This window comes from Protomyctophum parallelum, assembly GCF_964188405.1.
Source record: "Protomyctophum parallelum genome assembly, chromosome: 16".
In the NCBI taxonomy this organism is placed as follows: Eukaryota; Metazoa; Chordata; class Actinopteri; order Myctophiformes; family Myctophidae; genus Protomyctophum; species Protomyctophum parallelum.
In genome coordinates, this window is record NC_139711.1 from 15154042 (window position 1) to 15171668 (window position 17627).

The 17627-nt window shown below is 43.3% G+C and overlaps 2 protein-coding genes across 2 annotated transcripts in view; one reads left to right on the plus strand and one right to left on the minus strand.

Moving 5' to 3' along the window:
* Positions 1–389: 389 nt before the first annotated feature.
* Positions 390–7321, minus strand: purab (purine-rich element binding protein Ab). The gene has a single exon (XM_083786068.1). It carries the CDS (start codon positions 7248–7250, stop codon positions 6396–6398), a length of 855 nt encoding a protein of 284 aa, XP_083642194.1. The 5' UTR covers positions 7251–7321; the 3' UTR covers positions 390–6395.
* Positions 7322–12800: 5479 nt separating this feature from the next.
* nrg2b (neuregulin 2b) overlaps positions 12801–17627 on the plus strand; it is a gene marked incomplete at both ends in the record, with an annotated part of 54562 nt that continues 49735 nt past the window's right edge. Inside the window, one exon of the mRNA XM_083786207.1 lies at positions 12801–13239. Within this exon, the coding sequence (XP_083642333.1) occupies positions 12801–13239 (439 nt within the window). The remainder of the gene's footprint in view (positions 13240–17627) is intronic.

Here is a 17627-nt window from a genome sequence, read left to right on the forward strand (position 1 = left end):
CAGCAGTCCACTGCTCACACTGACTGGTTAGGCTACTGGAGACAATCAACTAAAGGCAACATACCTCATTTGTTCTTGTCTTAACCCGTTAAAACTGTGAACACCTTTTTAGATATTCTTTTACTTTGGATATTTGTACCACTCTAGTTGTATTCCAATTTTCCAAAAGATCATCATAAATGTGTGCAAATCTTTGAATATATATACCTGTACTTTTGGGGGTACATGAAAAGGTTTGCAAACTGACCCGTGTCCACATGGGGACAAATATCATTCAGATAGTTTGGAAGGGACGGGGACATGTGGAATGATTCTTTTTATTGCGCGATTTGTAATTTTCCCCCAGGATCCCCCAACATCGAAACAGACCACGTACGAAACAACACGCCTTTGTTGCCATCAACAGAAATTTAATAAGGTAGTGAAAGTACATAAACAGAAAGTAATGAAGAGTGAAGACGCGAGTTATGATGATATCGTCGAGGTGTATATAGGATGAGCTTGGATGTCAAAGCCAAAGTAAGCACCATCGTCATGTAGTCAGGAAAAGGCCATATTTCAATAAGAAATATCCTCGAAAATGGAAGGGTGAGAAGTTAAACATGATACAAGAGGATTGTTATCACAGTTTTCAGACATTTTCTTTTACCAACTAATAAAAAAGAACAATATCGGTGTAGCACTACTTTATCATGCAATTTACTTTAGTAAACCTTCTGACACAGACAAAATATACTTAAAACTCAATACATCTCTGTCCAGCAATAGTCACAAAGCCTGTAATTTATACTCTTTGAATGTGAGATCCCTATCAAAAATAATATGCAGGTTTTTATTTTTCTTAATATATCTAAAGTGCAAGTATTTATCCATTTTTATTCAATGCTTTCTGTAAGTATAAAATACAAAGGAAAAAAACAACAATATGTTTTTCCTGTTTACATGTTATATTTTTTTCTGAAAGGAGGAGCATCATATATAATAACAAACCATATATATATATAATATATATATATATATATATATATATATTTATATTTATATATATATTTATTTATATATATATTTACACACACACACACACACACACACACACACACACACACACACGCACGCACACAACAGATAAAATATTTTTTTTTGGAAAGATACAACATATTATCTCATGGGGATGATAAAGGGATTTTAGACCATACGGTGACATGGGATACGGTATGTTCATTGTGCATTGACCCCAACCCCTTAAAATCCAGGATCCATTTCCCAACATCTTTATATGTTTACATTTTAAAGAGCCTCTTTTATAATTGTACATAACAGTTGTCCCGTACACGTCTGCAAAAATGTAATGGACCCTACTTTGTATGTGTGCAAACAGTCGTGTTGAACGAGCTACTTGTGAATGGGCATGTGTCGTGATGAATCATCGAGTGCTTGGCTTTGACCGGAGGCTGCAATTGGCGGCGTGGTTCATATGGAAGTTCTGAATGGCCAGTGAAAAACTACAGCACTGAAAATAGGAACAGAGAGCAGACCGGCAAGTCTGGAAACATCTTATGGAAGTTCAGTTAATGTATTTTTCAGTTTGGTAAAGACAGAAAGATACCGCCCTCGTTTTGTCTTGTGGAAGTTTGCAGTTTTAAGTCATGTACATGCAGTAATTACACATGATTAGTCTCCTGTAAAACACATGTAAAACAAGTAGACTAAAATACCTACAGATGTGCCCATTGTAGCGGTCCCTCTTTTTTAATACGTGAATGCAATATTTAAGTACTGCAGCATCGCACCATTTAGTTATTCCTTCAATTTCAAATGTTCTACTCTTGTCACTAGTCAATGCAAGGAATGGTCTGTTTATCACTGTTTAAACAACGGTTTTGCATTATGGCTATTCAGTTCGATTGCACAATATTTCAAAAGAATGAATGGGCTGCAGTGGCTACTACAACATTACTGGACAAATAGAGGCATGATAAATTAATGGCGAGGGACTTCTATAATGGCTACCACTGTATAATATGAGTAATAAATCAAAAACATCTTTTCAATACAAAACGGCATGGGTGCACCTTCAGCCATGTATGCCAAACTGCCCCAGAGCTATTGATATGGACTCATAGATTAGACCACAAACAACTTTAAGAAAGCAAGATGAAAAGAAGAAAATAAAAATAAAAAGCATCTGACATCTAGCCCCCCCTCCCCCCCATTTAAAATGTTAGTCCCCATATGTTGTTTACGGTGTAATGTGGGTAAAACATGGCTGCCAGGTCACCCCACTTTAAACCATGACTATACAGATGGTCCTGGTCGATCCCTCAGCACTTGCCTGAGAGATCACATCTAAACACACCGCGTTGCAATGGATATATCCCTAACGATCCGGCCCTGGCCCCAAATGAAGGAACTCCACACATAGGAGTCATACCACACAGAGAACACAACTGACCCAGTAGCACCTTGTGATATCATTTTTGAAACAACTCATCTTGGTCTTGTTTTGATTTTGTTCAACAAAAAAAAGTGTGCGTTTCACAGACTGCGGCATTCACAAAGTGAACCATTTGTACACAATGGGCGAGATTTAGGCTCTTGTTATTATTTGGCCGTTAGAGAAAGAGATGTCCAGAATCACAGTGAACTCAACTTGAACTCGCATTGACCTCAGATGTGCTTTGCTGGGCACAGTCATAGGTGGAGTTTGTACCTTTTGCTTAATGTAAATGGGCTCTTGGTAATCAACAGGGCAGTGTACGGTAATACATCCTCAAGAGGAAGAGAGATTTCCTACACACTACAACAGAGATACGTCCATTCTAAAATTGTCTACAGCAAGGCTGATAGGCTGCTGCTGGAAAGCCCTAAAAGTGTTGTGCCAGGCTTTGTCAGGCCTTTCACTAACACTCCAGAACCACAGCTAGGCCAAATAGTCCAGCTTTGACTGGATTCTTTGGGGGAAAGGGGGTCGGAGGGGAGTCATTTTTACTGGCTCACCTGCCATAGGCATGATGAAGTTGTCGACACAAGGATTCAGTGGTATATATATCTGACAGTGTTAGCCCAAGTGTGCTCTGTGGACATTTGCTTCAGTTTAATTCTCAGCCATCCATGCCTGTCAAGCTCCGGACTGTAACTACATCAACTGTTCTCATCCAGATGAGGCGTAATCTATAGCTAGAATCCATGGGCTGTCTTTCCCCTTCATGCCAGCTAGATGACATGACACGCAGTCAAGCCCTGTATCTTGTGTTTGGTTGTATAAGCTTGTCTTAAGCCATCCTGCCCCATAGAGCTTTAAATAAATCTTATAGGTGAACTAACCACTTGGGGCGTATTGATTGTTAACTAACGCTTCAATAAAAAGCCTTAAGGTCAATCTGGTCTAAGGTGAAGAACGGGTTATGTCACATGTCTGAGACCATGTGGGAGAAATTGCCAAGTTTGGCACAGTCAAACATAACAGCTATTTGGGTGAGCTTGGCTCTATATAGACACTGAACTGGGATTTATTTTTATAATACTTAAAAGATTTGAAGAGTAGCAGTACCACAATCTCATCACGGGGTCGTAGGACTGTATCTTTCATTACAAAAACAACAACAAACCTTGTTGTTTTCCCTCAGTTTTGGTGGAATTGATCCCTATATCCTTGCTGGACTGACACCATGGACGTGGAGAATACCTTAGCTTCAATCTTTTTAAAATCGTAGCTGTTCAGTTCTCCCGATTTCAATCACCGATCCCAGGCGAGAGAGGGGTGACACTCAAGCTCTAAATGCACAGTTAATTTTCCAGCTTCAAATTACAAGAGGCCTCGTAGGCAGTTCTAGACCCTATTCAAAATACTTTAGGGGCCTTACAAGCACTCAGATTGCAACAAGAGGCCTCAGCAGGGGGAAATGCTCTGCACGCGCGTGTGGTGCCGCGCGTGTGTGCATGCACACGCATGTGTGTGTGTGTGTTGTGTGTGTATCATTCTGGACCCTACAGTATAGCCTCCAAGACACTATTCAGTTTTAGGATAGGCCATTGCAAGGGGCTATGTGGGTCTGAGATAGAGACAATTAGAGCCTCTAAACTGTCTGCTGTATGTTTGGAGACGGAGAGGAACGAAGAACGAGGGGGCTTGAGTCCCTCGGGTGATTCCGTACTAGGGGGGGTTATAAGACACCCAAGCTAGTCTACGCGCATTGAGAGACAGACAAGGCGGCCTACTGCTTTACAGAACATGACAGTAAGATACCTCACTATTAGTCGGACAATTCTTTTCCCCACTTAGAGCAAGTGCTAGAAGAAAGACTTCACATTTCAGTAATATAATGCAGATTTATCAACCTCGTCATGCTTTCAAATATCTATTGATCACGTCACCTATACATGTTTTCATCTTTTTAATAGTCTATACATGTGATACAATGCCGTGATTGGCACGCACACAATATTGCACACTAGTATGAAATGTCCTGCACTAGTCACTGACTCACTAAGCTCCCTTTCTGCCAGGGAGAGGGAGATCAACATGCTTCGGACAACGACATAAGGTGGAGTATATAGAACTTTGAAGGAAAAATAAATTGCATCATAATAATAATAATAATAATCGTAATAATAATGCAAAAGTGACATAATCTGAGCGGCGAGAACCCCCCGGGAACGATCAAGGGGCTGTAGCACCATAAAAGACATAGATACTGCCCTGGCCTGGCACTGATTAGGCCTCTACATCCACTGGACTTCACTCTGGACTGACTGCATGGGACAGGCCTGGCATGGCCTGGCCAGCTGATTGCCTGCCTGGCTCTTTCTAAGCATCCATCTCATCTCTGACAAACCGCGGTATTTGGCTGCTCCTGATTGTTTTTCCTTTTCCTGTGGTTTTAATTTGACTTTTTACATCATGGTGCATATCGGTGTGCAGAGCCACCTGTTAACATCTCCAGATATAAATTATCCAATGCTCACACTTGAGCTGTCACAGGCTGCAGGACCATATCCTCCAATATATAGGGGCCATTCATTCTCCCCGTGCTTTACCAGTTCCAGGGGAACACAACTCAAACTCAACCCGACCCTCTGGGAAGCCTCCCAGCGACACTTTTGGTGTTGCCCACAGATGTACTGTGGCTGTGCGAATGCCATGGCCCTGACCCTCACTTCTACCTATACAGCACTCATAAATGAAAAACGTATACAGCGGTCGAGGTCACAGAGACCATCCACGTGAGAACACGTAAACGAGTGGAGTGTATAAGGCACCAGGTTGGAGTGACGTCAGAGGATGCTTCGCCCGGGCCGCTGCGGCTTCTGACTCCAGCCGCGCCACGCTCATGCATCTATTTTTTTCTCTTTTTTTAATGCGCCTAGTGCTCCCACAAGTGGACTGTATTCTTTTGCAATCCCCACCCACCAGAGGAAAAAAAGAAAGAAAGAAAAAACATAACCCACAGAAAACGTGGGCATCTTAAAAAGGATTTCTTTTTTTACAGCTGATTCACAAAATCATAATTAGTACATCTAAGTTAGCACTTTTTCATTTAAGTTTATATGGACATGGTGCAAGAGGGCTGTATTCAATAGTAGCATAGGGCTAAATTTATCCCGTTTTAGGTGCAAACATAGGCTATTTATTCTGAGTTCTAACATGATACTCTGAGTTTATGACATGATAGAAATGCCCACTACGTTTTTTAGATCAAATTAAACACTATAGCCTACTTTGCCAAACTTCTTTTTCAAAACATGAGCCTACGCATGCTAACAGGTGTGTTTACAGGCCTGTAGACTTGCGTTTCTGCAATTCATACACTTTGAGCGCTTTCATATTTATTCTGCGTACCTTTATAATAAACTATACATCTGGTATCAGATTTTGGTTTCATAAAGTCCATACTATATATTCTCCTTGTGCTGATGTCAAATATTCGTTCCCTCTGACGACCGTCATTTTAGATAATAGACCTCTGATTTCGTTTTTGATTGAATCATAGTAGGCCTTCATCACTTGAAACCCCCCCTTTTTTCTCTCGAAATAGCTTTGATGTGTGCAAAATCCGTCGTTTGATAGAGATATAAACACTCTGTTCATCATTGTCATGTAAATCAAGTAGGAAACAGTTCATATCTTACAGTTCAGTTCTTGATAGCAGCGGCTTACTGTTAACATGGTTGGTAAGTGGGGTGACATCCAGTAATAATGAGCGAGCAGACAGCAGAGGTGCTGATTTTTGTATGGGGTGGTGATTCCCTTGGAATTCTCTCTATTTTACAGTAAAAGTCAGATTTATTTTTCCTCTCAAAATTCATTTCTTTTTTTTTTACTCTTTTTTTTTTTAAATGTTTTTGTTTGTTTGTTAGGTATTCTTTTTTTTGTTTGTTTTCGCTTCCAATTCTCGTCAATCGTCTTCTCCGTCGTCGCCCCCGTGCATCGGGCCCTCTGGCAGTAGTTCGGAAGCCCGCTTCTCTCTACTCCTCTCCTGGATCTTCCTCATCTCCTCCGCGTACTTGCAAAAGGTGTTGCCGAACTTGGACCACACTTTGCACGGCACCGTGATGGAGTTCCGGTACGTGGGCTTCACCTCGCTGACCCGCATGAACACGCCGTACTTGTTGGAGCCCACGTCGAAGAAGAAGCGCTTGTTGTCGACCGTCAGCGACGTGCCCTCGGGGAGCTCCGCCGGGTCCTCGTCGACGCCGTAGTCGTCGATGAGCTTGGCCAGCGCGTCGCGGAACTCGATGAGACCCTGCGCCGGCAGCGCGATGGTCTGGCCTTGTGCACTTCCCAAGCCGGGCCCCCGATTAACGGTCTGACGGATCCTCAGGAACCGCCCCCTCTGGTTCTCTTTGAGATCCATGTAATATTTCCGATTCTCCCGCACAAGAAACTCGCTCTTGAGCGCCCGCCGAGGCTCATCCTGCACCAGGTCCGGGTTGCTCGGGCCCAGCTGGGCGTAATGTTCGATAAAGTCCCCCAGGTAGTCGCGGAACTCCACGGCCACCGACATGGAGAGAGTGAGGCGGCTCTTGTTTCCCCCGGCCCCGACCTCGGCTATCTTTAGGAAGCGGCCTTTAGCATTCTGCTTCACGTCGAGGTAGAAGCGCTTGTTCTGGATGTCGACGCGCTTCGACGCAAGCTCCTCGGTGTCGTGCTGCAGACGAGACGCGGCGCCCATCGCGCCCGGAGGCAGCGAGCCGCCGGGGCCTGCGGTGGTGGGCCCTCCGTGGTCACTGCCACTGTCTCTGTCCGCCATGATGCTACTGCCTCCCTGCTTACCTTCCTCTCTCTCCCTCTGCCTGCTGCTGCTGCAACCTCGACTGCCCGTCAAACCACTCCGCCGCTCTATCGCGAGAGGAGGAACGCCAAGGCACGGATCGAGAGACGAGATGGGGAGAGGGGAAAAAACAGAAAGCACTGTAGTCGCATTACTACTGTAGTCCCCTCGATCAGTGGGATGTGTTCAAAGCACTCGCGTTGTCTTTGCAACGTTACACAAAATGTAACTTTATACTTGGTAAGTCTATAGTTTGCAACTGAAGTTCACCCCGAATCACCCCCACCCGTGTAAACCTAAAACACTGCAGTCTACTAACAGTAAAGTACTAAGCTTTCGTTTTAACACTAGACATACAGTCTACTTTACTGAATTGTCAAATAAAGCACGGAACTAATTCTAGCTATCTTTCTGTCCGTCCGTCTGTCCGTGACAGGCCGTCTGTCTGTGTAAACATTCAACAAGGATGACTATGACTCAATTTCCATTATATAAATTAAAGTTCTATAGAAATGTAAACTTATAGCCCATACAGTTGGCAATCTGACATGACATTGACGGATAAGAGGGGACTGTCCAAGGCCTTCATTCAATTAAATTAAATTCAGTTAAAAAGAATGGCGGTGGCGCTGCCGCTCTTGTGAAGAAAATAATCAAAAGGAAACCTCGCCCTGCAGCTAGGCATAGATAGGCCTAGATGTATATTGTTATTCTGTATCATCACTGTCTGGAACAAGAAGGTCACGGGAAGATCTGCTCTGCTGTTTCTTATTATATCATGTTAGTCTATTGTATTTTAATTGCTTCTAAATGGTTCTAATTGAATGAATTGAATTGAATCTGGATATATTTTTATTCCAGCACCATGGCATGGACAGAGAATATAGTGTTAAAGGCGCCAAGACCACTTTGGTTTGGTTAGTTATACCTTGCAAAACATCACACCTGTGTGAAGTGAGGGGCGCTAATATATTAAAGTCTAACTTATGCCGATTATGTGATGTAAAACAAACGGTGCAAACACAAACATTAAACGCCATTAACAATAAAGAGACAATATGACGTAAATGACACATTGACGTAATTTTTCCCTTCATTGTCAATGCGTATAACAAAACAAACATTGAACTAACTAGAACTGCAATAGTGTCTATACTTGTGTGTTGCACACTAGTATAGGCCATAAATGGCTCTTAAATCTCAGCCTCTCTGTAAAACATTGAAATTACCAATGCCAGGGTATAACTGGCTCTCGATGGTGATGTAATAAAGGTAGGTTTCAGATTACATACATGTATACGTAGAGGCATTACCTTTAATCCACCCGACACTGAAACATAAAGGTACATATCTTCATATAAACAGTACAACTTACGGGGTCATCCCTATGTTCCCCAGGTTCTATTTTCCCCACTTACCTTAGGGTTTAGGGTTAGCGTTAGGTTTCTGGTTTACGGACTTCAGTGTTTTGTACTGAACAAGTACAAGTACAGAACAAAGAATGTTTGTTTTTGCCATCATTTTTTGAAGAGTCTGAGCAATTATGTTTTATTTTATTTTATGCCAGTGTTAATTTTTAGTTCGCTAAGACTAGATAGTTTAAGTAGCCTATAGGCAGGCCTACAGTTCAATGGATTGTTCAAAGATGAACACTAAGTTGCTAAAATACTTTATTGTTTTACTAGAATTACTGAAATTATTAGGTTAGGTTTAGGTTTATTCTAAGTGGGAAACAAATAACCTTTTTTGCATAGTGGGGAACATAGAACCTGGGGAACATAGGTACACTCCCCAACTTACATAATACATGTAAGTTGTATACCGGTATATGTAAATTGTAAGTTGATGAGTAGTATAGTGTGGTTACTTGGGTTGTTTTATGCGTATGCCGTGGCTGCATGATTCTGAGAGGGACGTAATGAAGATATGTACCAATGCCAGGGTATCGATGGCTTTCGATGGTGATGTAATAAAGATATGTTTCAGTGTCGGGTGGATTAAAGGTAATGCCTATACATGTATGTAATCTGAAATCTACCTTTATTATGTCACCATCGAGAGCCAGTTATACCCTGGCATTGGTACATATCGTCATTACGTCACTCTCAAATCATGCACCGGACAAACAACTTTACTTGCGTGTTCTGCTTGTGCAAGTAAAGACAAACATTAAACCTGCATGTGCACAGGAGGGGCTGACGCCCCTCAAAATGAATTGCTCCATTGATTGACTGATTGATTGACTTATACATTATATATATATATATATATATATATATATATATATACACACACACACACACACACACATACACTTACACACACACATACACACTTTTGATTGATTGATTGAAATATTTATTAACAGTTTGTAGAATTTACAGTACATTTTAAGCACAAACTCAATACAAAGACTGTCAACTGTGAGTGGACGACCCAATTAAGCATTACACTTGTTTACAACAGGGTCCACATTGTTCAATTCATCAAAACATTTAAAGACATACAACCATTTAGAGACATACAAATAGACATTTCTATGTAGCTAAAGAACAGAACAGGAATTCATCATATGGGAAGCAAAAAAGGGAAAATATACAAGCACTGGGAAAATATACAATATACAGTGAGGGAAATGGGGTGGGGGGGTGTGGGGGATTCAGATTTTACAGAGGCCAGTTTTGTATTGCAGCCATCCGTAGGTGCCCTTTGAGAGCGGTTTTGAAGGAGTCAAGGGATTCACATGTCTTAATGACTGTTGGTAGGGCGTTCCACATTTTGGTGGCATAGGAGCGAAAATAATTTAGTCCCTTGTTTGTGCCGAATCTGGGTTGTACATGGTTTGTTGCACTCCCTCTGGTGTTGTGGGTGTGGACTTCGTTTACATTAAGGAAGTATTTAGACAGGTACATGGGTATCTTGGTGGTGTATCGAATCTTGTGGACCAGACCCATTGCAAGATGCTGTACTCTGTCGACGACCCTAAGCCATCCCAGCCTGTCAAAGTGGGCAGGGGTGAGGTGGGTTCGGGGGGTGAGGCCAAGTAGGAGCCTGACCAGTTTGTTTTGGGAGGTCTGGAGCCTTGTTTTAAGGGCCTTTGAGGTGCTGTGGTACCAAGAGGTGGATGCATAGTCAAAGAAACCTTGTACGAGGGCTCCTGTTAAGGTCTTCAAGGTGTTTTTGCTGACCAGTGAGGAGATCCTGTAAAGGAATCTTGTTCTTTGATTGACTTTTTTGATTACGTTGGTGGCCATTTTATCACCGGAAAGATTAGCCTCCAGGATGGAACCTAGGTAGGTAATTTGATCTTTTCGTGTGATAATATTGTCACCCACTCTAACCAAGAAGCCATCTGCCTTGCTGAGTTTACTATTTGATCACTGTAGTGTATAGGCTACATTATTCCTTCTCACACATGTCAAACACAAGAAAAGTCATCCCCATTCACATGTTATACAGCATTTAAGATGACAAACCATGCTGTCATAGAGAAGAATGAACCTGCAGGGTGCCAGGGGTGGGTTGAAGACTTGAGACAATGTCCTCTGTCCATGGTCCTGCAATTTCAGCACCATGGACAGGTTCAGCCCTCGGTGAGGGGGTGCTGCGAGAGTGAATGTCACTGTGAAATCGAAGGCCTATATATATATGTATTATTGGTTAATTCATTAAGTGAGCCTTGGGTCTAAAGCACAACACTTAACTGAAGAAACTCTAGGCCACAGCGTTACATTATTGCGTATCGATGCTGTAATCGAGTCATGTGTTCTGCATTCTCTATACATTTCTCACTGCTTAATTCTCAAAGAATGATGTCCTCAAAAAGCAACGTTCAGCACCGTGTAAAAGAGCTTTTTGACCTCTATCGAAGGGCGATTCATGAGCTCTGCTATGTTGAAAGAGAGGGAAAGGCGAATCTTGTGAATGACTTGATTGATGGATGGAGGGAGGGAGGGACCGGTGTGGTGATAGAGAGGGAGGAGGGGAACTTGTGGCCACCGTAAAAAGCTGAGCATATTTCGCAGAGCTTACGTTTCATTGGTGGAGATGCATTCAGTGGAAATGTTGTTTTATTTAGCTGTAGCTGAGCAGGATATAGCCTAGGAAACTATATACCAGAATCCTCCATGTGACCTATATGACAATGTTATAGCACATTAAGGCTACATTCTGCAATTAGTTGTGAATTGCTATAACCTGCATGATTGTAAATGTCAGGTATTGGTCTCTTACGTATACGGTGCAGTGTGAGCCATTCACAAACATCTCCCAAAACCTGTGCTATATGTTGTCGAATCCAGAGAGAATTTCGCAGCGTTAGTCATCGCCACAACTATCCGCAGTGTGCTAACCTATAGCCTCTTATACCGCTGAAGTGCAACACTGGGGGAGCTGGAAAGGCTATAGGCTAGAAGACGCATACTGTGTGGCTGCATGCTGCCTGGAGCTATGCGTGTTTTGGGCTGAAGCGTGCCCACAAGACCTCATTCTTGAACAAAAGTCGAACATGCCGTCGTGCGGTGGCGTGCGTGCTGCTGCTGCTGGGTCGGTGTGCGCGTGCTGATGTGCGTCGGGGCGGACGGTGTTGCCCCGGTCATTAGACTGTTTGCGCAGGACGTGCACGGCGAGCCGACGCCAGTGACCGGGCAGGTGATGTTTGCTCACGTAAGCCGCTCGCGTTTGAGGGGTGCAGCGGACGCGGCTGGAGGGTGCAGCGCGCTGTTGCATCGCCTCGCCGGATAATCGCTATCTCATCCCCTTTTTTTTGTTGTTGTTTTTTTGCTTAAGGATTTGGGCGTTGTTGGACTCTTTTGATCGCCAGTGGACAAAGGACCCGACCTTACATATTATGTGCTTATCATCCCATTTCTGTGCGCGCAATCGTTTTTCCCCTTTCGGCGAGGCAATGCGCCCACCCATGCGATGCTAGCCTATTAGTTGGAGAGAGAGAGAGGAGAGAGAGAGAGAGAGAGAGAGAGAGAGAGAGAGAGAGAGAGAGAGAGAGGGAGAAGGAGAGGGAGAGGGAGAGGGAGAGGGAGAGAGAGAGAGAGAGAGAGAGAGAGAGAGAGAGAGAGAGAGAGAGAGAGAGAGAGAGAGAGAGATTCCATGTAGAGGCGATTGGGAGCTGAAGCTAATTTACGAGTCCTGTTTTGCGTTTGCGAGGAAAGGGAGAAAAGCGGGGGGAGGGTGGTGGTGGTGGTGGTGGTGGTGGTGGACTGGTGCTGCTGAAGGAGAATGCAGCAATCCCATCTTTAAGCATGCAGAAGAAGCGGGCCGTTTCCGGTTGTTAAAGGCTGCTGTACTGTCCACCCATACAGTACATACAATCCGAGGCAGCAGAGCAGCCGCCGTATGGATGGGGAGGACAGCGGCATGAAGAAGACACCGATGGCATGGACACTTCCGCAAGGTCTGCCGCCGCTCCTCCTGCTGTCTCTCTCTTCCAGCTCGCTCCTCCGACGCCCAGCAGCAGCAGCAGCAGCAGCACTGCAGCAGCAGCACTACTGCACAGGCTGACGACGCGCCGGCATGAGGCTTGATCCGGTGCACTTCTCCATGCTGGTCATCGGGGTCTCCTTCGCCTGCTACGCCCCGAGTCTCAACTCGCTGCAGGACCAGGCGTACCGAGCCGCCGTGGTCATCGAGGGCGAGGTGGTGCGCTCCCTGTCCCCGGAGAACGCCTCGAGCAGCAGCTCCCCCCGGCCGGGGGAGCCGTACAGCGTGAATGTCAAGGTGCTGGACGTGTGGCCCGTCAACAGCGGCGGCCTCGAGCGGGAGCAGCTCGTGACCGTCGGGGACTTTGGCGCCGAGGCCCCGTGCACCACGGTGGAGGAGGACCACAGATATATCTTTTTCATGGACCCCACGGGCGAGCCCCTTGTGTTTAAGGCATCGTACGCGCCCCTGGACGCCACCGAATTACCGGACCTGAAGAAAGATGTGGACCGAGTCTTGTGCGAGGACTGCGGTAAGTTAGGTGTTTTTTAGTACCTGCTATAAGGGATCGCGCTATAAAGGCAACAATGCTGAGATGGTGATGTAAAGGAGAGTCACCCTTACGTGTGTGCGTGTGTGTGTGTGTGTGTGTGTGTGTGTGTGTGTGTGTGTGTGTGCGCGCGCGCGCGTTTTAGATTGACGCTCCAATCCTCCATAACCCGGTCACCCATAATGAAATGAGAAGCATGGCCGTGTGTGAATGTACTGTAGGCTTAGGCTATGTAGGCTTTGCCACATGCACTTATGTACTGTGTACAAGTATGTAGGCCTATGTATTGTAGTTGTTAGTAGGCCTATGCATGTGTGTGTGTGAGAGAGAGAGAGAGAGATTCCATGTAGAGGCGATTGGGAGCTGAAGCGACATGCAGTGGATTTTAAGGACAAAATACATGCAGACGTTGAAGCAATGTCCAGTAAGATGATGGTACTGGCAGGCATTGATTCCATTAGTGAGTGTATTGAAAGTTCACTAATAATAGGCCTCCTGTAGACTGGATTCCATTTCCAATAAGATACTGCATCACCATGGTCATAGATGGAACATGTGCAGGCCAAATCCTGGTCATCATCATATGGGATGTGCATTATATGTGAACTTTCCTTTTGCATTTACTGTGGCAATATGTTACACAGCAACAACACACACAGCAGTGACAGCAGTAACAACACCATGATAGATTAAGCCCTCTTTTAACTAGATTAAAGGAAAGAACACACACATTATTAGAGTTTCTTATTCTCTAAATATTGTGGGTCCGATTCCGATCCCAATGTAGATAGTCCTATAGTCCTGTGTTTACCGATGTTTTCACCGATTTTGTAAAAAGAAAAAAGTGCTAAATCACAAAATCACAACTGATCTGAGTTTTTATTTGAGAACATTGACCTTATATAGGGGCACGCATCTTCAACCTTATGTATAACTGGTCATAAATGCTCATAATAACAAATGACACCTCACTCTGGGTCTCAATGGTGTGCTACTGTATACAGTATATGGGGCTGTGGACAGCCAGAAAGCTGCCTACCAATGATATCACCAAGCTAACAGAACACACCTCCGTTCTCTTCCTGTTAAGTAGCATGCTGAAATTGCCATTGTCTTGCATTCATAAAAAAAATCACACCCGTGTGAAGTGAGATAAGAGCGCCCTCTGATCATCATCATACATCTCATTCCATGCTCAGCCAATCAAATCATCACTACGAGGTATATGTACATTTCTCAGCCAATCAAATCACCGCTATGGGGTACACACATACACACAAAGCTGGGCATAGGAGCGGCTAGCGCTCCTCAACAATAATACATTAAATATTGTTTAAAAGTACCAAACCTTCCTACCGATTATGTCACTGTAGGTTCATGATTAATGTCCACACTCTTCCTCTGAGACACGGAGAGAGTAGACAGAAATTGTGTCATCTTACAATTAAGCATTAGTGAGGACTCTGGAACTTTGGAAGACGGGTTGAAAATGTCAAAAGTGGTCTTTTAAACGACCTCTTAAACTTTTTGTGAGATTTTTATTTAACCATGACACAAATAACAGCCAATATTTCGGGCTCTAATCTCAGCATCTCCCCAACTAAAATAATACAGATGACACTCAGCTACATATTGAATCGTAAGGATGTCCTATTAGGTTGAGTGCAGTGCAGTGTAGGGTATTCACTCTGCTGATCACAATGGGACTAGTCACTACACTCAGAGCAGATGGTATACATAGACTGCATACAATACTCCTGAAAGGAATATATCGACTTATGGGTATGTAAACCAGTTGATCTACTTGCCATTGTTTAATGAGAAGATTGGTAGCAGCTTCTCCTTCTTTGTATTTAGAGCATTATGGTGAAAGGGGAAAGCTGGGTCGTATCAACCAGTAAACATCTTAGCTTGTAACATTGTGTCAGCAATTCAGCATACCACACTGGACATACCAATGGTGAAACTGCTACCTCTCTCAATTAATTAATCCAACAGCTTAAATGTATTCCAACTAATTGTAAACCAAAAGTGTATAGTTATTATACCACTTCATCATTTCTCCAATTTGTGTACTCGGAATAATATTGTCAAGACTCTTCGAAACGTGTGAATGTCTAATATCTGCAAGCACCAGAGCAACCAATATATATTTAAATGAATGATATTAAAGTACGGTAACCATTAAGACGCCCTGAGGGCAAGAAGCGACCTCACCACGCTGAAACAACAGAGCTTCTTAATACGGCACAGTTAAGAAGCAGGAGCTCAACTATTAATCTGCTGTCCGTGAGGTCAGATGTAGAGTTGCTGGCCAGCTCCATATACAGATCTAGGTGATGATCCAGTCTTCTCCATGTATGGCTATCCAGGGTTTGATGAGGCCCTAAAGGGCGAGGTCGCACTGAAACAACAGCTTCTTAATGCGGTACAGTTAAAATTAAAAAGCAGGAGCTAAACTATTAATAATCTGGTGTCCGTGAGGTCAGGTGTAGAGTTTAATTTTTTTCAACAATATGTTTATTGTTACAATTTAACATAACGTAACAAAATAATGCCCATATATGGAGTTCTTCGTCAGGCATGCCCAAATATGGAGTCTATGAGATGTCAGAACACCATTGTAGTGTCAGAACAGCCCAGCTCCAATATGGAGATATACTGTAGGGGTGATCAGGTGTGATCAATTGGCTAATTTGAGAGAGCCTGGACAGAGGCTTTCTGGACAACCGTGGGTTGCCCAGCATGCATTTCAGGCAGTCTAATAAGGCAGTGGTTTTCAACCAGTTGGTCCGGGGACCACCAGTGGTCCTTGAGGAGGTTCCAGGTGGTCCCCAGCTAAATGATGGAGAGTTGGTATTGGAAACCAAATGGACCCCTTAGAGATCTTTAACTCTTGAGAGCGTAAAATGAAACCAAACCATTTGGTTTACGCTCTCAAGAGTTAGAAGAATTGTTATTTTGATCAACATTTGCCTGTTATCTCTCTTAATGGTACCACATCAATACAGCATGGAATTGTGGACAAAATCTTATCCAATGACAACACAATATTCTACGTTTTGGGTCTGAGAGGCTAAATGTCATCAAATGACGTCATGGATGCAAAACAAATTTCAGTGAAAGCTGACAATAAAGTTGTATCGTATCGTAAATAGTCGTCCGTGGCTTAAATGCCGAATAAATAATGGACCTTGATATGAAAAGGGTTGAAAACCACTGTAATAAGGCCTACTGTATACAGTAGCTGTATCTCTGAAGTATCATGTAGAGAGAGGAAAGGGATTGAAAGATCTTTGGCGATATAATTTGTCCATATGTGATCTGATTGATTCAGATCCCCTTCCTAATGTTTACTTCTCAACCAACTCTAAGGGTTTCTTCCCATAACCCATTCAGGACAGGAACACCTTTTGGGGTTCTTGTTGAGTTGATATCTACAGTAGCAACATTCAGCCTCAGTCCTAAATGGGTTAAAAGGCAAGTTTAGTGATTTTAGTCCTATAATAAATTAAATCACATAAAGTAGAAGCTTGGATTCACCAAGAATATTATCTCCAGAGTCAGCTGTTGATTCAAATGACAGGTTCCAATCATAACGTTTCTGTCATTGGGCACACTTACAGGAAATCACAAAACTATTTTTCTTTTCTGCAACACAGATTACACTGATCCAGTTTTATATATTGTAATGACGGGTGGCGTTCGTTTCCTCCAATGACATGAAAACTTTCTTTCAATTATTTAACTTTAAAGAAATACGAGGCTAATGATCACAACAACCAAACAAACCAACAAACTAGCCAACGTGCTTCCGGTCTAACCCCGGAACGGCTTGACCTTACACACACACACACACACACACACACACACACACAGTATCACAGTCCCAACCATAACACAGTTAGTGTCCCACTGGGATGCTACAATATTGTCACGTCATATTAAAATATTGGTACATGGAGCGGCAGCCCGGTAGACTCTACCGGGCAGAGGATGGCTGAAAAAGGTTCTATGCTGTCTGCTTTCTCAGCTGTAAAGGTGGCTGGTCACTCTCATAGAGATATGCAAAAGGATATGCAAAAGGAAAATTATGTAAAGGCTTAAAATCAAATAACTCTAACCTTCAATAGAAATAAATTAAGATTGAGCAATATAATCATTGCATGTAAATGCTCCTTTTTCTGGAACTATGGTGCAACAACAATAAAACTATCCTTGTTTGGTTGATGACCAAGTTAAGGATCTATAGATCCTATGTGTGAGACACGTGTTTAATCAAGTGCACAGTTTATTGTTAATTTGTGCCGTGTATGTGTGCGTGCCATGATCATTAATGTTTAAACATGATACTGCAGGTGACCTCATGA